A 19074-nucleotide genomic window follows, 5' to 3' on the forward strand; every position below is an offset into this window, starting at 1 on the left:
GCCTTTCAATAGTTCTCTCTTGTTGTTCATAAGTGAGCACTTGCGGAAAATTCGAAAAGCAGATGGAATACTTACTTGGTTGCATTGGTTGTTTCATTTCACTTGATCAGGTGATGAATGAAACTGTTAGAGTAGATTTTGATGAATAAGCTCCACTTTGAGCATCATTTCCAGTTGTCAGTTGTGTTTAAATATTGAGTCAGTTTTTAGTTGAGTGAGAGTCAATTTGTGTCATTCGAGTCATCAGTTTTCAGTCATGCATTTTAGTTTGAGTTTTTGACTCCATTGCCCAATGGATAAGGCGTTGGTCTGCTCTCCCAAAGATCTGCCGTTCTTGGCACCTCCGAAGAGCTACCATCCCCATTGGAGCCAATGTTAGTGTCAGTCTTTCCAGCCTTCCTCCAGTGATCAAATATGCTCTTACAAAGTGGTCTCAGAGTGTCAAGGTCAAATTTTGTCATTTTAGTGAGTCTTCAAGCAAAATTTGGTCACTAGGCATTAGGTCTAGGGTTTGCTTTCACTCCTTTCAAAATTGCCCAAATGTCGGTCCATGTCATCATTCAGCTGAGCCTATCATCATTCATAGGGTTTTCCTCATCATGTCATGTTCCATTGGGTCATTTTACACCTTGTTCATGCTTCAGTTGCGCCTAGGCAAGGTTCATTTCCCTCTCCTAGGGTTTTGAAGGCAATTTCTCTTGGATGGTCAAATCATTAGCAAAACTTGTATCCAGATGTTCATACACCTTCCCCTATCCTTCATGTACCTTATCAAACACTTCCCATCTCTGAGATCCCGCAATTTCCACTTTTTCGCACAAACCCTAGTTTCTTGCTACAACTTGGCAATTTTCTAGGTTGGGCCTGTGTTTTGCCCGTTTGGACCCCTTCCCCTCACTTGATCTCCGCAATTCCACTTTCCCCTACTTCCTAACATCCCTCCCTACTTCCAAAAATTTCCCCAAGAATTTAGAAGCCCCTTATCCCCTTCATTTCGCTTCATTTCCACAAAATTCCTTGTTTCACACATCGGGATAAGTTTCACTCAAAAGATGTTTCAGAGAAATCAAAGATGAATTTTGGAAAACTGAGAGAGGTTTTTGTCCACAACATGCCAAAGAAGAAAAACCTCCTTCACTTTTTACACAGGTGTCATGGTTTTAGAGAAATGTCAAAAATATCGTTGCCTCAGGAGAATCGAATGCACCTCTGGAGTGACCTTGGGAAAATCAAATTTTCTCCTAGCCTGGTTGGTAAAATGAATTTCTTGATGAGTCAAATGATAAATAGACATAAATATCTTTCCAATGAGCTATCATGAGCTCAATTTGGAGTTGAGGAAGGCATTCAAAAGTTGACTGCAACAGCACTCTGCCTTGAGGCAGCCTCATTTGGCACATTTTGACCAGTCTTGGGAGATTTGATTTTTGACAAAGAAAATGAACTCCAAATTGAAAAATTCCAATTTTTTTGGAAATTAGACTCAAATACCTTTCCAAATAGCTATCCTGCGCCCGATTTCGACACCGGGAAGGCCTCCAAAAGCCTCCTGCAAAATGCACTATGTAGCTGGGTGCACGCTACGCATCAGGCTGCCTTTCTCAGAACAAATTTGCACGTGCGCTATGCGTCAGAGGCGCGCTACGCGTTGGGCGAGGGGCGCTACGCGTTGGGTTTTTCGCCCAACAAACTGTCAGCAAGCTATCAAATCGACTTTTCTCTCAAGCAAATTGCAGGTAGGCCTCTCCTCCATGGCTAGATTTGGTTTTGCAAGATGAATGACAAATTAATATGTTTAAATGCCATGAAAATTAGAAGTCAAAACCTTACATTGCTATGGAAGATTTCAAGATTTAATGGTGCTAATGTTTCAATTTTTTTTTTTTGCTGTCCAAGGTTGCCCATTTGTAATCCCTCTTTTCCCTTATTTCCATCAACATTCTCCTTCAAAGTTTCCCATAAAATTTCATAATTTTCCTCTCTAAAATCCCTAAAACTTACTAAATTCCCAAACCCCATTTCCACCTTAAAGTCCCACAATATTATAATTTCCCATGTTGCTTTCCCTAAATTCCTTATTTTTGTTTATTCTCCCTAATTCCCTCATGTTCCCCTTTCCCTAACAATCCCCTTGTATTTATGTCCCCTTGGTGACAGCATTTGAAAAAGTCAAACAGCAGTTAATTGAGTGCAAAGTCAGCATTACATTTCAGCTATCTCACCTTCAAAACCATGTCAGAAACCGAATCAGATTATCAGCAGAGTTATGACAGTGATTCAACACCGGAGGTAGAAGTGCCAAGGAGGCATCACAAGGGTGGTAAGGGTGGTCGGCATGTCAGGGAGGAGCCCACTTCTTTGGCTCAATTGCAAGCTTGTCCACTTGCAATGACATGTTTTCAGTATCAATCATGCTTTGGATATTGTGAGAGGATCTCACAAATTGAACACCACAGAGAACTAGTCCGCTTGTTTGTCCTACATTTGCACAATGGTCATGTGAACCTTGCAGGAGTGGATTTCACCCTATCACCCGAAATTGTTACTCAAGCCACCGGGATACCAAATGTTGGGCAGGAGTGGAACAAGCGCCAGCAGCTGGACAGATTTCATTATCAACCATATATCAAACCCGGGTGTATGAGGCACCTTATTGCTGTTTTTCCTTTCAGATTCCTAAGGGATGAGTATGCACCCTTGATGAGGCTCATTATGCGCTATTTCACTTGTGAGGGCAGATTTTCATGTTTATATTCGTACCATATCCGTTTGTTGATGCATTTCACCCGGGTACGAATGATGAACATCCCATTTTTCATGTGCCGAAATATAGAGAAGATGGTGCCCGTAGTGCAAAGGAAGAACCCCGCACAGCAACACAAAAGTATATATCATTATGCACTGATCGAGATCATAGTGATGCATCAGTTGGCACAACAGGGTATTGCTTGGGAGGATTTCATTTCTCGCGACTTCTTCATGGTGCCACAGCCACCTCCTGAGATTGTCCATGAGGAGGGAGGGCCTTCACAGCAGTTTCACATTCCGGAGCCCGAGCATGTCAGTACTCCAGCATGTGTTACATCTCAGAGAGGCCACAGGGCCTTATTTGCATCTACACAGCGAGTATTATCTCCACACCAGGTGGAAGGGGTCTCGCCTTATTCATCAGCACAACGAGTGTTATCTCCACATCAGGTGGAAGGGGCCTCGCTTTCGACAGCAGCACAGGTACAAGAGAGGGGCAAGTAGCCCATGATTGATGAGGGGCCATCAGGTGATCCGGACATAGACATCATTGACCTTGACATCAGTTCTCCTGGCTCGGAGCCAAAGGAGATCATTCAGCAACTCAAGGCTGAAAATCACTTGTTGCAGCAAAAGTTGGAAATGGCAAATTGGACAATCACATACTTAGAGAAGCGCAACAAGCAGTTAGAGGATGAACACACTCTTGATGAGTTGCGGAGGATCCGAGAAGACTGGAACTTGGCTCGCAAGAGACCAGGTGATTTGACACCTATTGAGCAAGGGTCTATGCTCATTCAAGTGAACACTCATTTAGAGAAGTTGATAGCCAAGGCAAACAGGGACAAAGATATGCTCCGCCACATGAAAAATCACTATTGGGCCCGCATGCATGTGTGCAAAGCGAAAATGAAGGTACTCAAAGCACGCTTGGCCAAGGCACTAAAACGGAGAAAAAGGCCCGATCCACTTCAGATTTTGGCTGAAGCCACCTTGAAGGAGCATGGTGCTCAATGATACACCCCCAGCTCAAAAATCAGAAAATTTGGAGCAATTTTGGTCAATTTTGAATTTTTTTTGCTAAAAACAGGTTTTTGCCCTCAACGCGTAGCGCGCCGCGCGCTACCCTGAAGTTGGGGAGGTCCATTTCACAAAAACTCAGCATTTTTGGATTTTTCATGACAAATTACACTTTCTCAGCCACTGCCAAGACATTTCATGAAGATTTGGGCCCCCAAAAGGTCAAAAAACAAGAAAAAAATGACCTTCTGCCACTTTTTGGACACACAGGAAGCAGTCTTGGGAGATTGCATTTTTGGAGGGGCAAATGGCCACCAAATTGAGAAATTCCACTTGGGCTGGAGAGTAGACATCCAGACCTTTCCAACAAGCCCACTTGTGCCTCATTTGGATGCTGGGAAGTGCCCCAAAAGTGGGTTCGAAGGCGCGCTACGCGTTGAGAAATGGCGCGCTACGCATCAGGACATTTTCTCTATTTTTCATCATCAGCTCAGGAAAACGCAGCATTTGACCAGTTTTGACTTTTGGTGGGATTTTTCACCCTCCTTGATGTAATTAATGTAATTTTCATGATGACATGACACTTTTTACCTATTCTAGAAGATTCATTCATAAAATGGCAAAAATTTAATGAATGAATGGGTTTCCTAGCTTATAGAGGCAAGTTGTTTTGATTGCCTAGATTGTAGTGCTCAGTTTATAATTGGTTGAAATAGCTCCTAGGATGATGAGCTCGACCCCTAGAGGCAAGGAAATGTGTTAGCTTGCCTATATTATGTACTTTCTTAGTCATTTTCATGGTTGGACTCTTGAGGGATAAGCTTAGACTGTATTACTCTTTGTATCTCTGCAATTTTGGCAAAGGAAAGACCAGGGTTTTGCAGCACTATTTGGGATTCCTGTGGTGATTTGTGTTGATGGTGTGTTTCTCTCATGTACTTGTAAGTTTGTTATGTGTACCATTTTCCTACTCTTCTCTTCTGCAAATTAAGTAAATGAAGTGTTAAGGTAGAATTCATGGTTTCTATGCTCTGCCTTTAAGTTTGCTTAATATCTATGTTTTCATCTGTTTAAGGAGAACTCTCAATGGTTTCTTGCTCTCCTTAACTCCTCACCGGTCATATCTATCCATTCACTTATTTCAAAGGCATCAAGACAATCTCCTACCTTGCCCCAAAAAGACCTCTGCAAAAACTGTGTCTCATCCCTGCACCCAAAATTGTCGTGCTCAGTTTTCCAACAAAACCCTAAAAATTTAAAATTAAACTTTCCCTATCAGTTTACTAGCCTAAAATCAGTGTTCTTTATTGGTCATCTCAGCCCTTTGAAGAAATTTTGCCGAGATAGACCCGGAGAGAGCCCTCTCCTGTCCCCGTAGGGCTAGCTACGAGGCTAAGTGGTTTGATGTTGCCTTGAATTTTGTCTTTTTCAGCCTGAGGCCAAATTCAAGCGCTAACACTATCCTTGCCCCTCACTGCAAGAAATCTCCTAGATGACCTCTCCGACAACTTCTATGCTGCTCTTTTGAGAAAATCAATCTCTGATCTCTCACTCAATGTGTTTTCCAAATGGTCATCAAGCCTCTTCTTATAATCCTCTTGTTCATCTATCAATGACCCATATTAGATTCTAATCAATGGCTCATATCATTTTGACTTTATCCTCATCTTCTTCTAGAAGTTTCATCCCTAGTTTAATTAATACCCTTTAATTATTCTAATTTCCTAAGTTTAGACTTAGGCGTCCATTAAAAATAATTAATTATTTTAATAAAACTGTCTCCTCGTGGAATTTCCCAAATCGATTTCTGGGTATTCTAGAGTACATGTGTCCTAGCCTCCTGCAAATTTTGAGGCTTAGAGCACATCCGATGCTACGAGAAATCAATATCATGGACCATGAGGAGAGTTCAAATAAGCTTGGACATTTGAGAGTGAAGGTCTCAAATGAGGCTAGAGAGCCTTGTATTTTTAAATTTGAAAAGTTTTGTATGGATGCAGGAGGATAGTCACCTACAACTATCATATGATAGGAGAGGATGAAGGAATACTTCCTCAAAGCATTTAGGGAGGACAAAATTTAAAACTTGTTAAAATGGAAGATGAGAAAACACTGTCTCATGAAGGGAACCAAGGAAAAATCCATACACAGACAACCAATGAAATCATTGGAGTATGATTGTAAGGACCAGTGAGTAGGATAAAATTGGCTTGTATTGATAGGAAAAATAAGGACCAAATAAATGATCGACAACGACATTTAGATGCAATGCTCATGAAATTTGAAGAGGTTAAATTGCTAGAAAAGTGGATTGGAGTAGAGAGATTATTTGATTTCCAAATAAATTATGTTACCCACCACCAGTGGGTGATCCATAAGAGATTTTTTCTCCTAGATTTTTCTTCAGCCAACAACTAGCAATGGTTGACAACTGCCAGTGTAACCATGTTGTGCCAATTGATCTCTGCTCCTTGAGCCAGTCATATGTCCAATCGCTCATTTATTGAGATCGTATGTTTGAAGGTGGGCCATCTATTCCTAAAGGTATGTCTTTTATTGTGCAATCAGGTGTTTATGCTTGTTTTTCCTCAGGAACACTTGGGTATCGATTATTGAAGTAGTGAGGTAGGGTTAGAAGCCTTGTAAAGCATTTCATGGTTTAGAAAAATCTGAAGCTTGTATTCCTGAGGTAGCTTGTGGGAGTTGAGGCTTTTTTTGAAGAAATTCTTCGTACTATGATTTATTGACCTCATTTAGGATTGGCTTCTCTTGTTCATTTTGGCCAATAATGGCACTTGGGAGATCCACCCGGTTGTAATGGATTCCCTTATTAATCTTCATTTGCAATAAATGTCCCTTTTTGTATATGCGAGACAAAATTTTTGGCATATGGAACCCCTGGAAATTGCAGCTGATTCACTACATCTAGAATCAAATTTGCAATTCTCCACTCATGCACACAAACAATTGGACCTGGAATCTTGTCCATGGAATTGCAGTGCCTAAAAGTTTTTCATGGTTCATATAGTTGAGATCTTCCTTGTACTTGTATATGATGAATACCTCCCTAGTTAAGAGGGAGCGTTGGAAAATGTAACTAGGTTCGGTCTTCATTTAATGTATTTGAGTCATCTTGTAATGTACTTGTCAAAAGAATAAAGAAAAGAATTATTATTATTATTATTGTGACTTATTAAAGCATGGATTTCATGCTTGGGTCACCATGTTTTAGGTCAAAATCCCCATTGAGGACTTCTAGGATTTATTCTGAGTCAATAGAGTCATTGTACTTTTAAATAGACCCTTCTTTGGCTATTGAATCATGTAAAAAGGTTAAGTATTGAGTCAAATGTAATTTATGTATCCTCCACATCAACTTGAGCTAAGGACATCAATTCAACCTCCCTTGAAGCCTATAAATAGAAGCAAGTTGAATTCATTTGGAGCACTTCATCTCAAGAAAGTTCGATATCTCTAAGGAAGCTGAGAAGTACGAAGTATGAAGCCAAGAAGCCAAAGGAAGTGTGAGTTGGGTGGAGTCTACGGAGAAGAATAAAAATGAAATTTTGGTGCTTCTCTCTCTTTGTTTCGTGCCCTAGATTGGGAGATAGAAGTCTTCCAATTTTTGCTGATGTTAGAAGCTGCTACATAGTCGAAGTTGCTGGAAGAGAGGTCAAAGATCTGGGAGGCTGACATGATGTGCAAGGAAGGTTTCATCTTTGTCTAGGGTGAAGAGTCTCAAAGAATACTATTGAAAGGAAGAGAATTTTGACTGGGTTTTCCCCTTGAGGGGGGGTTTTCCCTGGCATATTGCCTACATTTGGTGTGCTTTGTTTTATGTGCTTTCGCTTTGGTAATTGCTTGATGAACTAAAAGAAAGAAGATATAGAGAATTGTAATAACAAATCAAGAACATCACAAGTAATTATCAAGAATAAGAAAATATTTCTACCTTTCCAATTTTCTAACACTCTTGGCAGGTTTGCAATTGTTCACTGTTCTGATATGTTTTGAACATCCACTGTCAATGTACCACATATTTTCTTGATCTCCCGCATATAGAGCTAAACCACAATTCTCAGATTCTGTGGTTTTCTTTTTCCATACCTTAGATGTTGTTGTTTTGTGTTCATTTTGAAGAGTTGATTGTATTTTGCTTTTGCATTCAGTTTCTCTATTCTCAAATTTATTGCAAAAGGAGCATTCAAATTCATCTTGAAGAGGTGCGAAGGTATTGTAAGAGTATTTCTTTAACCGAGTCTCATTCTTTTGTTTTCTTATAAGCAACACACCGAGCAACCTTATGACTAAAATTATGATAGGTGAAGCATTGACCATTAGAGTAAAAGTTCATGTGAGTGTAGTACCCTCTTGTGTAGCTTTCCCTTTGATTGTGATATGGGTGATTCACCTGAAAAAAATTTGATCCCTTATTCCTTTGTTGAGAGTTGGAATTTTGTTGACTGCTTCCTTTTACTGCATTGAGATAGCTTCATATACCTGTTTCAAAAGATTTTACAGTCTTTGATGATTCTCCATTGTATCCGAGACCTATTTTTATAAGAGGAGAGCATTGTACTTTGATGATTTCTTCTAAGGTCTCAGATCCTTTAGCAAATCTAAGGTTTAGACTTTTTTCTTTCTCAAGTTCCTTCCTTAGACTTACAACTTCTAGTTCTAACTTTTCATTATGCCTCTCTTTTTCTAGGATTTGTTTCTTCAGAGCTTCCTCTGCTAATTTAGCTTCTTCTAAACAAATTTTAAGATGAGTTATTTCTTCTATGAGATTATCCTTTTCTTCTAGGGCATCCATAAAAACATCATCAGACTGAACAATACATTTATCTTCAAATGCCATAAGTAATTGACATACTTGATCATACTCACCTTCTTCGCCATTTGAAAGACCATCAATATCTTCGTGTGTGTAGAAGTTTATATTGTTTTTGAACCTTCCTCTAAAATTTACTTTTATTGAATTCTCCCCTTTCTCATGGTTTTCTTTGTAAGGACATTTAGTAGCATGGTGACCAAATCTTCCACAAGCAAAACATTCGAAAGGAAGCTTCCATCTAAATATGTCAATGCCTACTTGGAGTTTCTTTATGAAGTTTGCCTCTTCTTCATCTGATACATACCCTGATTCCTTGAGCTCCTCCTTTTCCTTTCCTTTAGAAGTAGCTTTGAATGCAACTTCTCTGATATCTGAGGGACCCCCTTTTCTCATTTCATAGGATGTTAAAATCCCATGAAGCTGTTCAATAGTAAGGTTCTTCAAATCTTGCATTTCTTCAATGGAAGAGACTTTCAAATCGAATTTTGGGGTTAGAGATCTTAATATTTTCTCAACCAGTGATGATTCTTTTATTTTGTCACCAAGATTTCTCATTGAATTAACAATCTCATCTTCTGTATGTTGATAGTATAAAAATGCTATTTTGATCCACAAAATAAATAAATTATTTACATCGATAAAATAATTAAAAAATAAAATGTTAATATATCATATAAATGTGTGTGCGCACACTTAATGTTTTACAATAGTGAATAAATAAATATTTATAATCAAAACATAACTAATACAAAATCAACTATTATAATCCTTGCTTGATTAGGTATGGTAATTTTTTATGTTCATATATATAATATTGATTTTTAATATTAAATACTATATAAAGAGATAAATATTTATAATTAAATATTAAATATTAATAATAGTTATTTTCCATTTTTCTAGTCATATTATAATATTATAAATATAAATGATTAAATATTAGAATGAATTACTCAGTGCCAAATAATATAATTATTTATATATATAGAGAGAGAGAGAATATTGAAGCATATACTCTCTCTCTCTCTATAAAGAATACTGAGTATATGCTTATTATACCTGTAGCATGGTATTAAGCATTCAATTTTGTTTTGACTATTTAGTAGTTTGTCTTTCACCAACAAATTATGGATATATATGCTTCAATATTATATATATAGAGAGAGAATATTGAAGCATATATATATATATATATATATATATATATATATATATATATATATATATATATAAAGAATACTGAGTATATGCTTATTATACCTGCAGCAGCATGGTACTAAGCATTCAATTTTGTTTTGACTATTTAGTAGTTTGTCTTTCACCAACAATTTATGGATATATATGCTTCAATATTCTATATATATAGAGAGAGAGAATATTGAAGCATATACTATATATATATATAAAGAATACTGAGTATATGCTTATTATACGTGCAGCAACATGGTATTAAGCATTCAGTGTTGTTTTGACTATTTAGTAGTTTGTCTTTCACCAACAATTTATGGATATATATGTTTCAATATTCTATATATATATAGAGAGAGAATATTGAAGCATATACTCTCTCTCTCTCTCTCCCTCTATATATATATATAGAGAGAAAATTGAGTATATGCTTATTAGTTTTGTTTTGACGATTTAGTAGTTTGTCTCTCACCAACAATTTATGTCGCTTATCCATAGTTTAACCTTGAGAATTCATTTTTTGTTATTTATTATTATTTAAATTTATTTATTTGTAAGATGATTAGTTGAGGTCTTATTATGGACTCTTTAGTAACTTCTATTTCTCTTAGTTACTAATTTTTTGTTTTGTTTTTTGTTTTTTTAATTTAAAATGAATTAATACAATCAGTTTTATTTTGACTTGTACATTAGTTTGTATACAAGCAATATCCATAGTTTAACATTAGGAATTCAATTTTTGTTATTTATTGTTATTATTTAAATTTATTTATTTGTAAAGTGATTGGTTGATGTGTTATTATGAGCTCTTTAGTAACTTCCATTTATGTTAATTAGCAATTTTTTGTTTTTAGATTTATTTCTTTTTTATTTAACTTTTTGATTTCAATTTTTTTTTCATTTTCTTATTATTTTCATCTTCATGAATTATAGTTTTTTCTCCATGTCTTCTATTTAAGATAACTTATATATATATATATATATATATATATATATATATATGGCACATAAATATATATAAAAAATACACATGTATATTAAAGTGTATATATATAGAGCACATAAATATATATAAAGAAATAAACATATATAATAAACTATACATATATATATAGCGCATAAATATATATAAAGAAATAAACATATATATTAAAGTGTATATATGTTAGTACAATATTAGTTGTTTTATTTTTGTGATGAATTTTTTGTCTTTATTATTATTTAGTTTAATTAAGCTATATTTAAACTAAGGGACATGTATTAACTACTATGTAGCCCTTGTTATTATATCAAAAACACGTTTTAATAAATTTCATTATCTATATATGTGTGTGTTAATATAAACAATATTAGTTAATCATTTTTTATTTTTATTTTTTTTGTGATGGCATTTAACAATACAACATTTTATTAATTGTTTTATTTTGCATGAAATTTTTGTCTTTATTTTTTTTTAGTTTAATTAAGTTATATTTAAGCTAAGCGGCGGCACTTACTAGCGACCATGTAACACTTATTTATTTTTTATTGATATATATTTATATAATACTTAACACTATATTTTTTATTTTATTTTTTCTTGTATTTATTTTAATTTTGGTCTTTCCATTATCTTTTATTATTATTTTTTATTTCTAATCTCTTATATATATATATATATATATATATATATATATATATATATATATATACAACTTGGGTGAGCCTAATGGTTAATAGCATGGGTTTCCTTCTAAAAGGTTAGATGTTCAAAACCATAAGGGGTAGAGTATGTATACCTTCATAGACTCAAATCGTTGCACAAAAGTGAGTTTTATAGTTTTATTAATTATTATTTTATTTTTCTTATATTTAATTTAGTTTTGGTTTTTTCCTTAAACTTTATTAAGACTTTTCTTAATTTCTTCTATATTGTTTTGTCGTTATATTATTTTTTTGACTTTTCTTGATTTCTTCTATCTTGTTTTGTGGTTATAGTTATATTATTTTTGATTTAGTAATCAATAAGTTCTTAGACATTACAATGAAAAAACACAGAGGTGGATCTTATAGTTTTGTTATTTTTTATTTATTTTTCTTATATTTAATTTAGTTTTGGTTTTTTCCTTAAGCTTTATTAAGACTTTTCTTAACTTCTTCTATCTTTTTTTTGTAGTTCTTATTTTTTATTTTATTTTTTTCTTATATTTAATTTAATTTTGGTCTTTTCCTTGTCATTTATTAATTTCAATTCATTTTAATATTATTTCTTAATTAAAACTCTTTAATTTCTCTAAAATAATTTAGTAATCAATAAGTTCTCAAACATTACAATGAAAAAACACAAAGGTGGGTCTTATAGTTCTGTTAGTTTTATTTTATTTTATTCTTATATTTAATCTAGTTTTGGTCTTTTCCTTATCTTTATTAAGGCTTTTCTTAATTTCTTCTATCTTGTTTTGTGGTTATTATTTTTTATTTTTATTTTTTTCTTATATTAATTTAGTTTTGGGCTTTTCCTTATCCTTTATTAATTTCTATTCCTTTTAATATTATTTTTTAGTTAAAACTCTTTAATTTTTATAAAATAATTTCGTAATCAATAAGTTCTTCGACATTACAATGAAAAAGCCTTTATTAAAAATTGAAATGTTATTAACCCATTTTATTTTTTTCTTCTATTTAATTTAGTTTGGGTCTTTCCCTTATCCTTTATTAGGACTTTTCTTAATTCTATCTTGCTTTGTCATTATAATTATATTATTTTTTTGACTTTTCTTAATTTCTTCTATCTTGTTTTGTCGTTATTATTTTTTATTTTATTTTTTTTCTTATATTTAATTTAGTTTTGGTCTTTTCCCTATCCTTTATTAATTTATATTCTTTTTAATATTATTTCTTAATTAAAACTCTTTAATTTCTATAAAATAATTTAGTATTCAATACATTTTTAGACATTACAATGAAAAAACGGTTATTAAAAATTGAAATATTATTAATATCTTTTATTACATTTAAGTGTTAAGAATTATTTTTCTTACATCCCTACATTATTTAGTTGTATGTTTAAATTAAAGTATGTATGCTTTGGTAAACTTAGTAGTCAAATCGTTGCACGGAGACGGGTCTTATAGTTCTGTTATTTTTTTACTTTTCTTAATTTCTTCTATCTTGTTTGTCGTTATAGTTTTGTTATTTTTTGACTTCTTTTAATTTCTTCAAAATTATTTTATAATTATTTTTTTTTCTTATATTTAATTTAGTTTTGGTCTTTTCCTTATCCTTTATTAATTTATATTCCTTTTAATATTATTTCTTAATTAAAACTCTTTAATTTCTATAAAAAATTTAGTAATCAATAAGTTCTGAGACATTACAATGAAAAACAATAATTAAAAATTGAAATATTATTAACACATTTTATTACATTTGATTGTCAGGAATTATTTTTCTTACATCTCTACTTATTTAATTGCATGCTTAGATTAATATTTCCATCTTAATCTTCACGATGAACCACACTTAATGGTTCGAAACCAACTATTTGTGAATATAATTTTATTAATTTTTTTGATATATATATATATATATATAGTCTAAGATGTATATTTATTTTTCCTTTTACTAGTTATACAATAGTAATAACTAATTTCCATGAGATGATGTCAATACTTAATTTACAATTGATAATTATTCATATGAACTTGCTCTTTATAAGATTTAAATATCCTTTTGCTTTTGGAATAAATGAATCCCCACTTATATTTTACTATAGCTAATAGTTTTCTTATTTTAATTATCATATAACAAAAAATACTCTTTATTTGTGTATTTAGCCATATTAATTTTAATAATATGATATTTATTTTGTAACTTTTCCAAAAAAACCTAAATTGCTATATAATATTAATTTAATTTTAAAATTATACTTTATTTAAAAACTAAATTAGTATATAAGATTTGATTGATTGGGGCGACATTTTCTTGGCAATAATTTGACATTCAATTTATGAAATGTGTATATTTTATTTTATTGAAATTTAAGACTAATAATTCTAAAAAGCATTAATGTTTAATTGTTTAATTATTAGACTTTTTGGAGTTTTTAGTTGGGATTGGGTGAATTTTTGTTGATTAAATGTTGATTCCTTAAACTGGGTTTTTGAGTGCACATATGGATTTAATAGTTGGAAAACCCTCAAACTTGTGGTTTATATAAATTCTTAGACACATTAACTAAATAAATTGAAAATCCTAGACTATATTTACTAAATATAGAAAGGAAGAAAGAAATTGTTTTTAACATCCACGAAGCTAAAGATAACCCATGAGATAAATTGTTTTTCCATCTGATTCCTCTATTCATCCCTTTTCCTGTGTACCCTCACAATGAACGCTACACTTCTTGACAATCCCCTTGCTGAATAAATTATCCCAAAAGCTAGATGTCAGAAGATGTACATAATTGTCCCTACTGTTTTTGAAGGCTTCACATTCTAAAATGAAATGTATTTATGTTTGCACTTTTCTGAAAGTGCAAAAAATACACTCTTTCTTCCCAAACTTCTTTTGGTCTTTTCCAGCGCTCTGTTTCACAACAGAGTTGATGAGATTTAATCCTTGATTGTGCAATAAGAATTTTGGCTCTCCAAGAAATATTGGTCCCTATGTACGCTTTTTTATGATGAGTAAAAGTAGGATCAATCTCTTCAATATAATACTTTCTCTTTCTCCCTAGCTCTTTATCACAAGTACGCTTGTGGAACTTATCCATAACAAAAGCCTTTATCTCTTTAGTATTTGTCGCACATATGTTCAAGTAAATACCCCATTTACTAAACCATTTGTTATTTTGTTGCAGCTAAGTCTTCTTTCTTTTGCATAATATGTCATTGAAGACAACCTAGTAAATACCCCATTTACTAAACCATTTGTTATTTTGTTTCAGCTAAGTCTTCTTTCTTTTGCATAATATGTCATTGAAGACAACCTTAGGCCATCTGCCCTTTTCCATTTGCTCATTTTTTTTCTAAATATCTTATGAGTCACACCATAGTGATTGCTTCAATAAGAACAACGCCCATTTCACTTAAGAAGATATCATAAGGAGATGAACTTTTAATTTTGAATTTGTTTGTAATCAAGAGCTTTTGAATTTTCTCAATTTGTTTCCACTGTATGTCAGATGTATTGCTGATCCACAGTTCACAACTGTAGAGAATGATCTCCCAATCACATAGCTTTGCCTCTCTACATCTATTTTGAAAAGCATAAATGCTTTCCAACCCCCCAAAGTTCTTTTCTTTCTCCAGCCTTCCCAACTTAAATTTTTGTTGAAGTCAATTCTGAGGTATTTGTAATCCGCAACTTCTTCAAGAATATTGCCTTCAAAGTAGAACTTATGTTGGTTATGTTTTCTTTTGTTAAAGAAAACCACCACTTTCATCTTGCTAATATTGACTTGCATCCCCACCCTTCGACAAAAATGATCAAGGGAAAGTAAGTGCTCTTGCAAACGAAGAGGCTATTTAGCAATAAGAATAAGGTCATCCACATACAAAAGAAACCTTATAACAAACAAGCCCAAATGGACACCATCACGCCCTTGTGATTTCAACCACTCTTCAAGTTTGTCAATATATAAACCAAAAAGGCTAGGAGATAATAGGCACCCTTGCTTGACCCCAATGTAACTTTTAAAACTTTCAAATATCTTTGTTGAAGTTCTACTTTTAACTTTCACCTCTTCATACAACCTATGCATAGGTGCTCTAAGATGCCTAAGAACCCCAAGTTCCTCAATTCTGTGCCAAAGCTTATCCCTAGGGAACATGTCAAAGACTTTTTTGAATTCAACAAAGCAACAAAAGGTTTTTTTCTTTTTCTCCCAAAATTTTTCAATGATGTGCCTTAAAGTTATACCGTGATCAACTGTGGAATGTTTAGGTCTGAACCTTGCTTGCCCTTTAGCACATTTATCTCTTTCTTCCACCCACTTGCTGGTTTTATTTTCTAGCATGCTTCCAAATAACTTTGCAAACAAGGGGTTTATCATTATGGTCCTATAATCAAAGGGATAACTGATGTCACCACTCTTGAAAGGAGGTATTGCTAGACTAGTTTTCCAATCTGTTGGGAACCTCTGCTGCATGATGTTGTTGGAAATTTTTGTAATGTGAGGTGCAAGAATTTTTAAGCCCCACCTTAGATACTCTGCTTGGAGTTCAACTATGTCTTTTTCTTTCACAACACCCAACTTCTTATACTTATTGTCGTCACCACTCTTGAAAAGAGGTATTGCTAGACTAGTTGTCCAATGTGTGGGGAATCCTTGTTGCATGATGTTGTTGAAAATTTTTGTAAAGTGAGGTGCAAGAATTCTACCTCTTGCAGCGCAGAACTCAGTGGCAATGTTCACTAAGGGAGAAGGGTCAATTTTGGGATCATATTCATAAAGTTGTCTTGCATATTCAAACCATTGAGACACTGTGATACTATTTTCGGTTGAAGCTCATTTCAAAATAATTTGGAGTTATTTTTCTCAAGGAAGATTAGTTCTTCCTTCTTTTAGCCCATAAAATCAATATTTTTATTTTCTTTCTTAAATTTACTTGAAAACTTTGAAATTTATATCATCCTTATTTGACTTTCTCATAATTCTCCTTACCTCTTTACATTTCTCATCAAACCCAGCATTAGCCTTAAAAACTATTTATTTCAGATTTTTTTTTTTTTTTCTTTGCTCTTTTGTAATCTGCAAATACTCTTGCCTAGCACCTTAAATTAATGTATTAATTTGTGAAATTTGACATTAAGGATTTTATGATACAGAAATATCTATGCTTAAATGGTCAGGGAAAATTCTTTACTGTTTGCTCTTCTAAAAAATCGAACTCGTAGAAGATTACACTCCTAGGTTTTGAAAATAGTGATAAATGTCTGCTGAAAAATCGAATCTGGCCCTGTTAGACAACGTACTTTCCTAGTTGATCCATTATTCCACGGTATTCCCACCGTTTACTTTGCGTCGACTCCGATATGATGTGATTGGTGCTTGAAAAATCTTAGGAAGTTGAAAGAGACTCATCCAGACTTAGAAGGCAACCAACAAATCCCATGCTATCGGGTCATAAATGAACAGTGGGCCTACCGTGTGATTTTGCTGAGGCATATACACGATGGGCATATACACGCGCCGTTCATTTATGGCCCAATAGCAAGGGAAATATGGCTCGCCGACTTAGCAGGGTCGTGGGACCCTACCTCACCTTATAAATTGAAGTAGTTTTACTGCTTTCCATTTACGAAATAGCTGGAGTCAACTAGCTTTACCCTGTGCCATAAGTAGTTTTACTGCTTTCCATTTACGAAATAGCTGGAGTCAACTAGCTTTACCCTGTGCCATTTTAGCTCACCAGGGGCTTAAGAGAGAAGGCTTAAGCCCTTTTTCTTCAGAGGCTTTCAACAAGAATCCCTTTATTTCTCTGTCACGAAACACCCGCTCTGCCTAAATGATAGAGCGGTCAAAACAGTAGTTAATAAATAGTTATCCTCTCATGGTCTTATAAATAAATTCACATATTCATTTTGTGATTGGATCCAAATTCATCATCCACAGAAGTTGAAGAAGATTAAAAATGGCGAAGAAGCAGGCAGGGAAGAGCAAAGATAGCACTGTGAATGACAGTGGAAGTGAAAATGAGACGAAGAAACCCGCCGGTTCGAAAGAGGATGGGAGTATTCATTCTCCTCTGGTCGCGTACGCCTCCATGCTCAGCCTTCTCTCATGTTGTCCTCCATTCGTCATATTCCTGTAAGTCAGCTATCTGTCCTGGATCTCTTCATCCGATCGCATTCCATCTTTAATCTTTGTATTCTGCCGATTGTTTTAGAGACATTATTCTTTTGGTTCTGGTACCCTGCATTTTCGGCCTCCATAACGAGACGTTTAAGCAAATTTTGATTTTGATTTTGCATGAAATGTGCTTGCACACTGAATAATCAGTTGATTACATATATATGAATAGAGTTAGAAATATCTATAGGTTATCGGATTAAGCTTGCGGCTTACGCGAAATCAAGAAGGATTCGAAGCTTGAAGATTGAAACTGACGCCAAATCGAGAAGGACTCGAAGCTTCGAGCTTCAAGCTTACGCTAAATCAAGAAAGATTCCGAGCTTCAAGCTTGAAGCTTACGGCAAATCAAGAAGGATTCGAAGCTTTAGCTTGAAGCTTCTCCAATCAAGAAGGATCCCAAGCTTTATTCCTGAAGCTTACGCCGAATCTAAAGAGATTCGAAGCCTTATTCTTGAAGCTCACGGGAAATCTAGAATTATTCGAAGCTCTAGTTCAGGGCATTTGTCCTAGATCTTGTTTCAGTTAAAGGAGCTTCACAAAGGCCGGTGATTTTCCGGTACGGTAAGGGCTACTCTACATTGTAGATCAAATAGGCTAAATTTAGATTACCGACCAATCCATAAATTTGGATTTTTCATGATGCAATCCGTTGAGGAATTTTGTGAAGGTGAAAATCAACCGAATTGAAATTACTGTAAGGAAAGTTTTGGAATTAACTTTATTTTATATTGGCAGGAAAAACCTAAACGAAGTTATCTGATAAAAGCGACCATCGCGTGATGGCATTAATTTTAAACTTGAAAGAAGGTCATCATCTAAATGCGTGTCGCAGTGAAATTACGTAACGATCGCTCACGAACCAACGTGAAAGAAAAAAGATCCATCTACACCACTTGATGATCTACAGGTGTGAATAAGCACCAAGACTGGGATCACCAGTTCGTCTCTTGCTTATACGACCTTTAAGGATCCTTTTTATAGTGAACGAATCGGATTTTATCTGACTTTTCGCACCCGAATTTCTGGACAGAATTATTTTATTTTATTTTGAACAACAACTGAGCAAATTATGTTAAATAAAACTACAGCAGGAGCTGCAGCAGGTGTTACTGTAGTGTTCCAAAAATTTCAAATTGACAGCATTAAAATCCATATCCAGTCCTACCACAAGGCTGTAGCACAAATAGGTTCGGACCTTGTACAAAATTGCCCAGATTTCCTTAATACTATATACCTTATAATAGATGCCTAGTATTTTAACTGTTTGAAAATACATAATAAAGCTAACAAAGTGCACAACAGCTAGCAGCATCCTCCAGACCTTGTGCCTATAGGTTCAATTTCTTGCACAGCAGTTGCCATCTCCTCATTAAATTGATTCACAGTTTCTTCTCCCTTGAATTCTCCTCTGGACGAGCACACTGCCATCCTCTGTGAAGAAGCTATG

At 34.1% G+C, this 19074-nt stretch overlaps 1 protein-coding gene across 1 annotated transcript in view; it reads left to right on the forward strand.

Annotated features, from left to right (window-relative positions):
- Positions 1 to 17142: 17142 nt before the first annotated feature.
- Positions 17143 to 19074, forward strand: part of DWF5 (Ergosterol biosynthesis ERG4/ERG24 family) — a 212123-nt gene continuing 210191 nt past the window's right edge. The window contains exon 1 of the mRNA XM_089425493.1: positions 17143 to 17582. Coding sequence (XP_089281619.1) covers positions 17407 to 17582 — 176 coding nt within the window. The 5' untranslated portion in view covers positions 17143 to 17406. The remainder of the gene's footprint in view (positions 17583 to 19074) is intronic.

The sequence above is a fragment of the Pinus tabuliformis genome, chromosome 4_2 (genome assembly GCF_031772625.1).
Source record: "Pinus tabuliformis cultivar Carrire ecotype Pingquan chromosome 4_2, CPIR1, whole genome shotgun sequence".
Lineage (NCBI taxonomy): Eukaryota > Viridiplantae > Streptophyta > Pinopsida > Pinales > Pinaceae > Pinus > Pinus tabuliformis.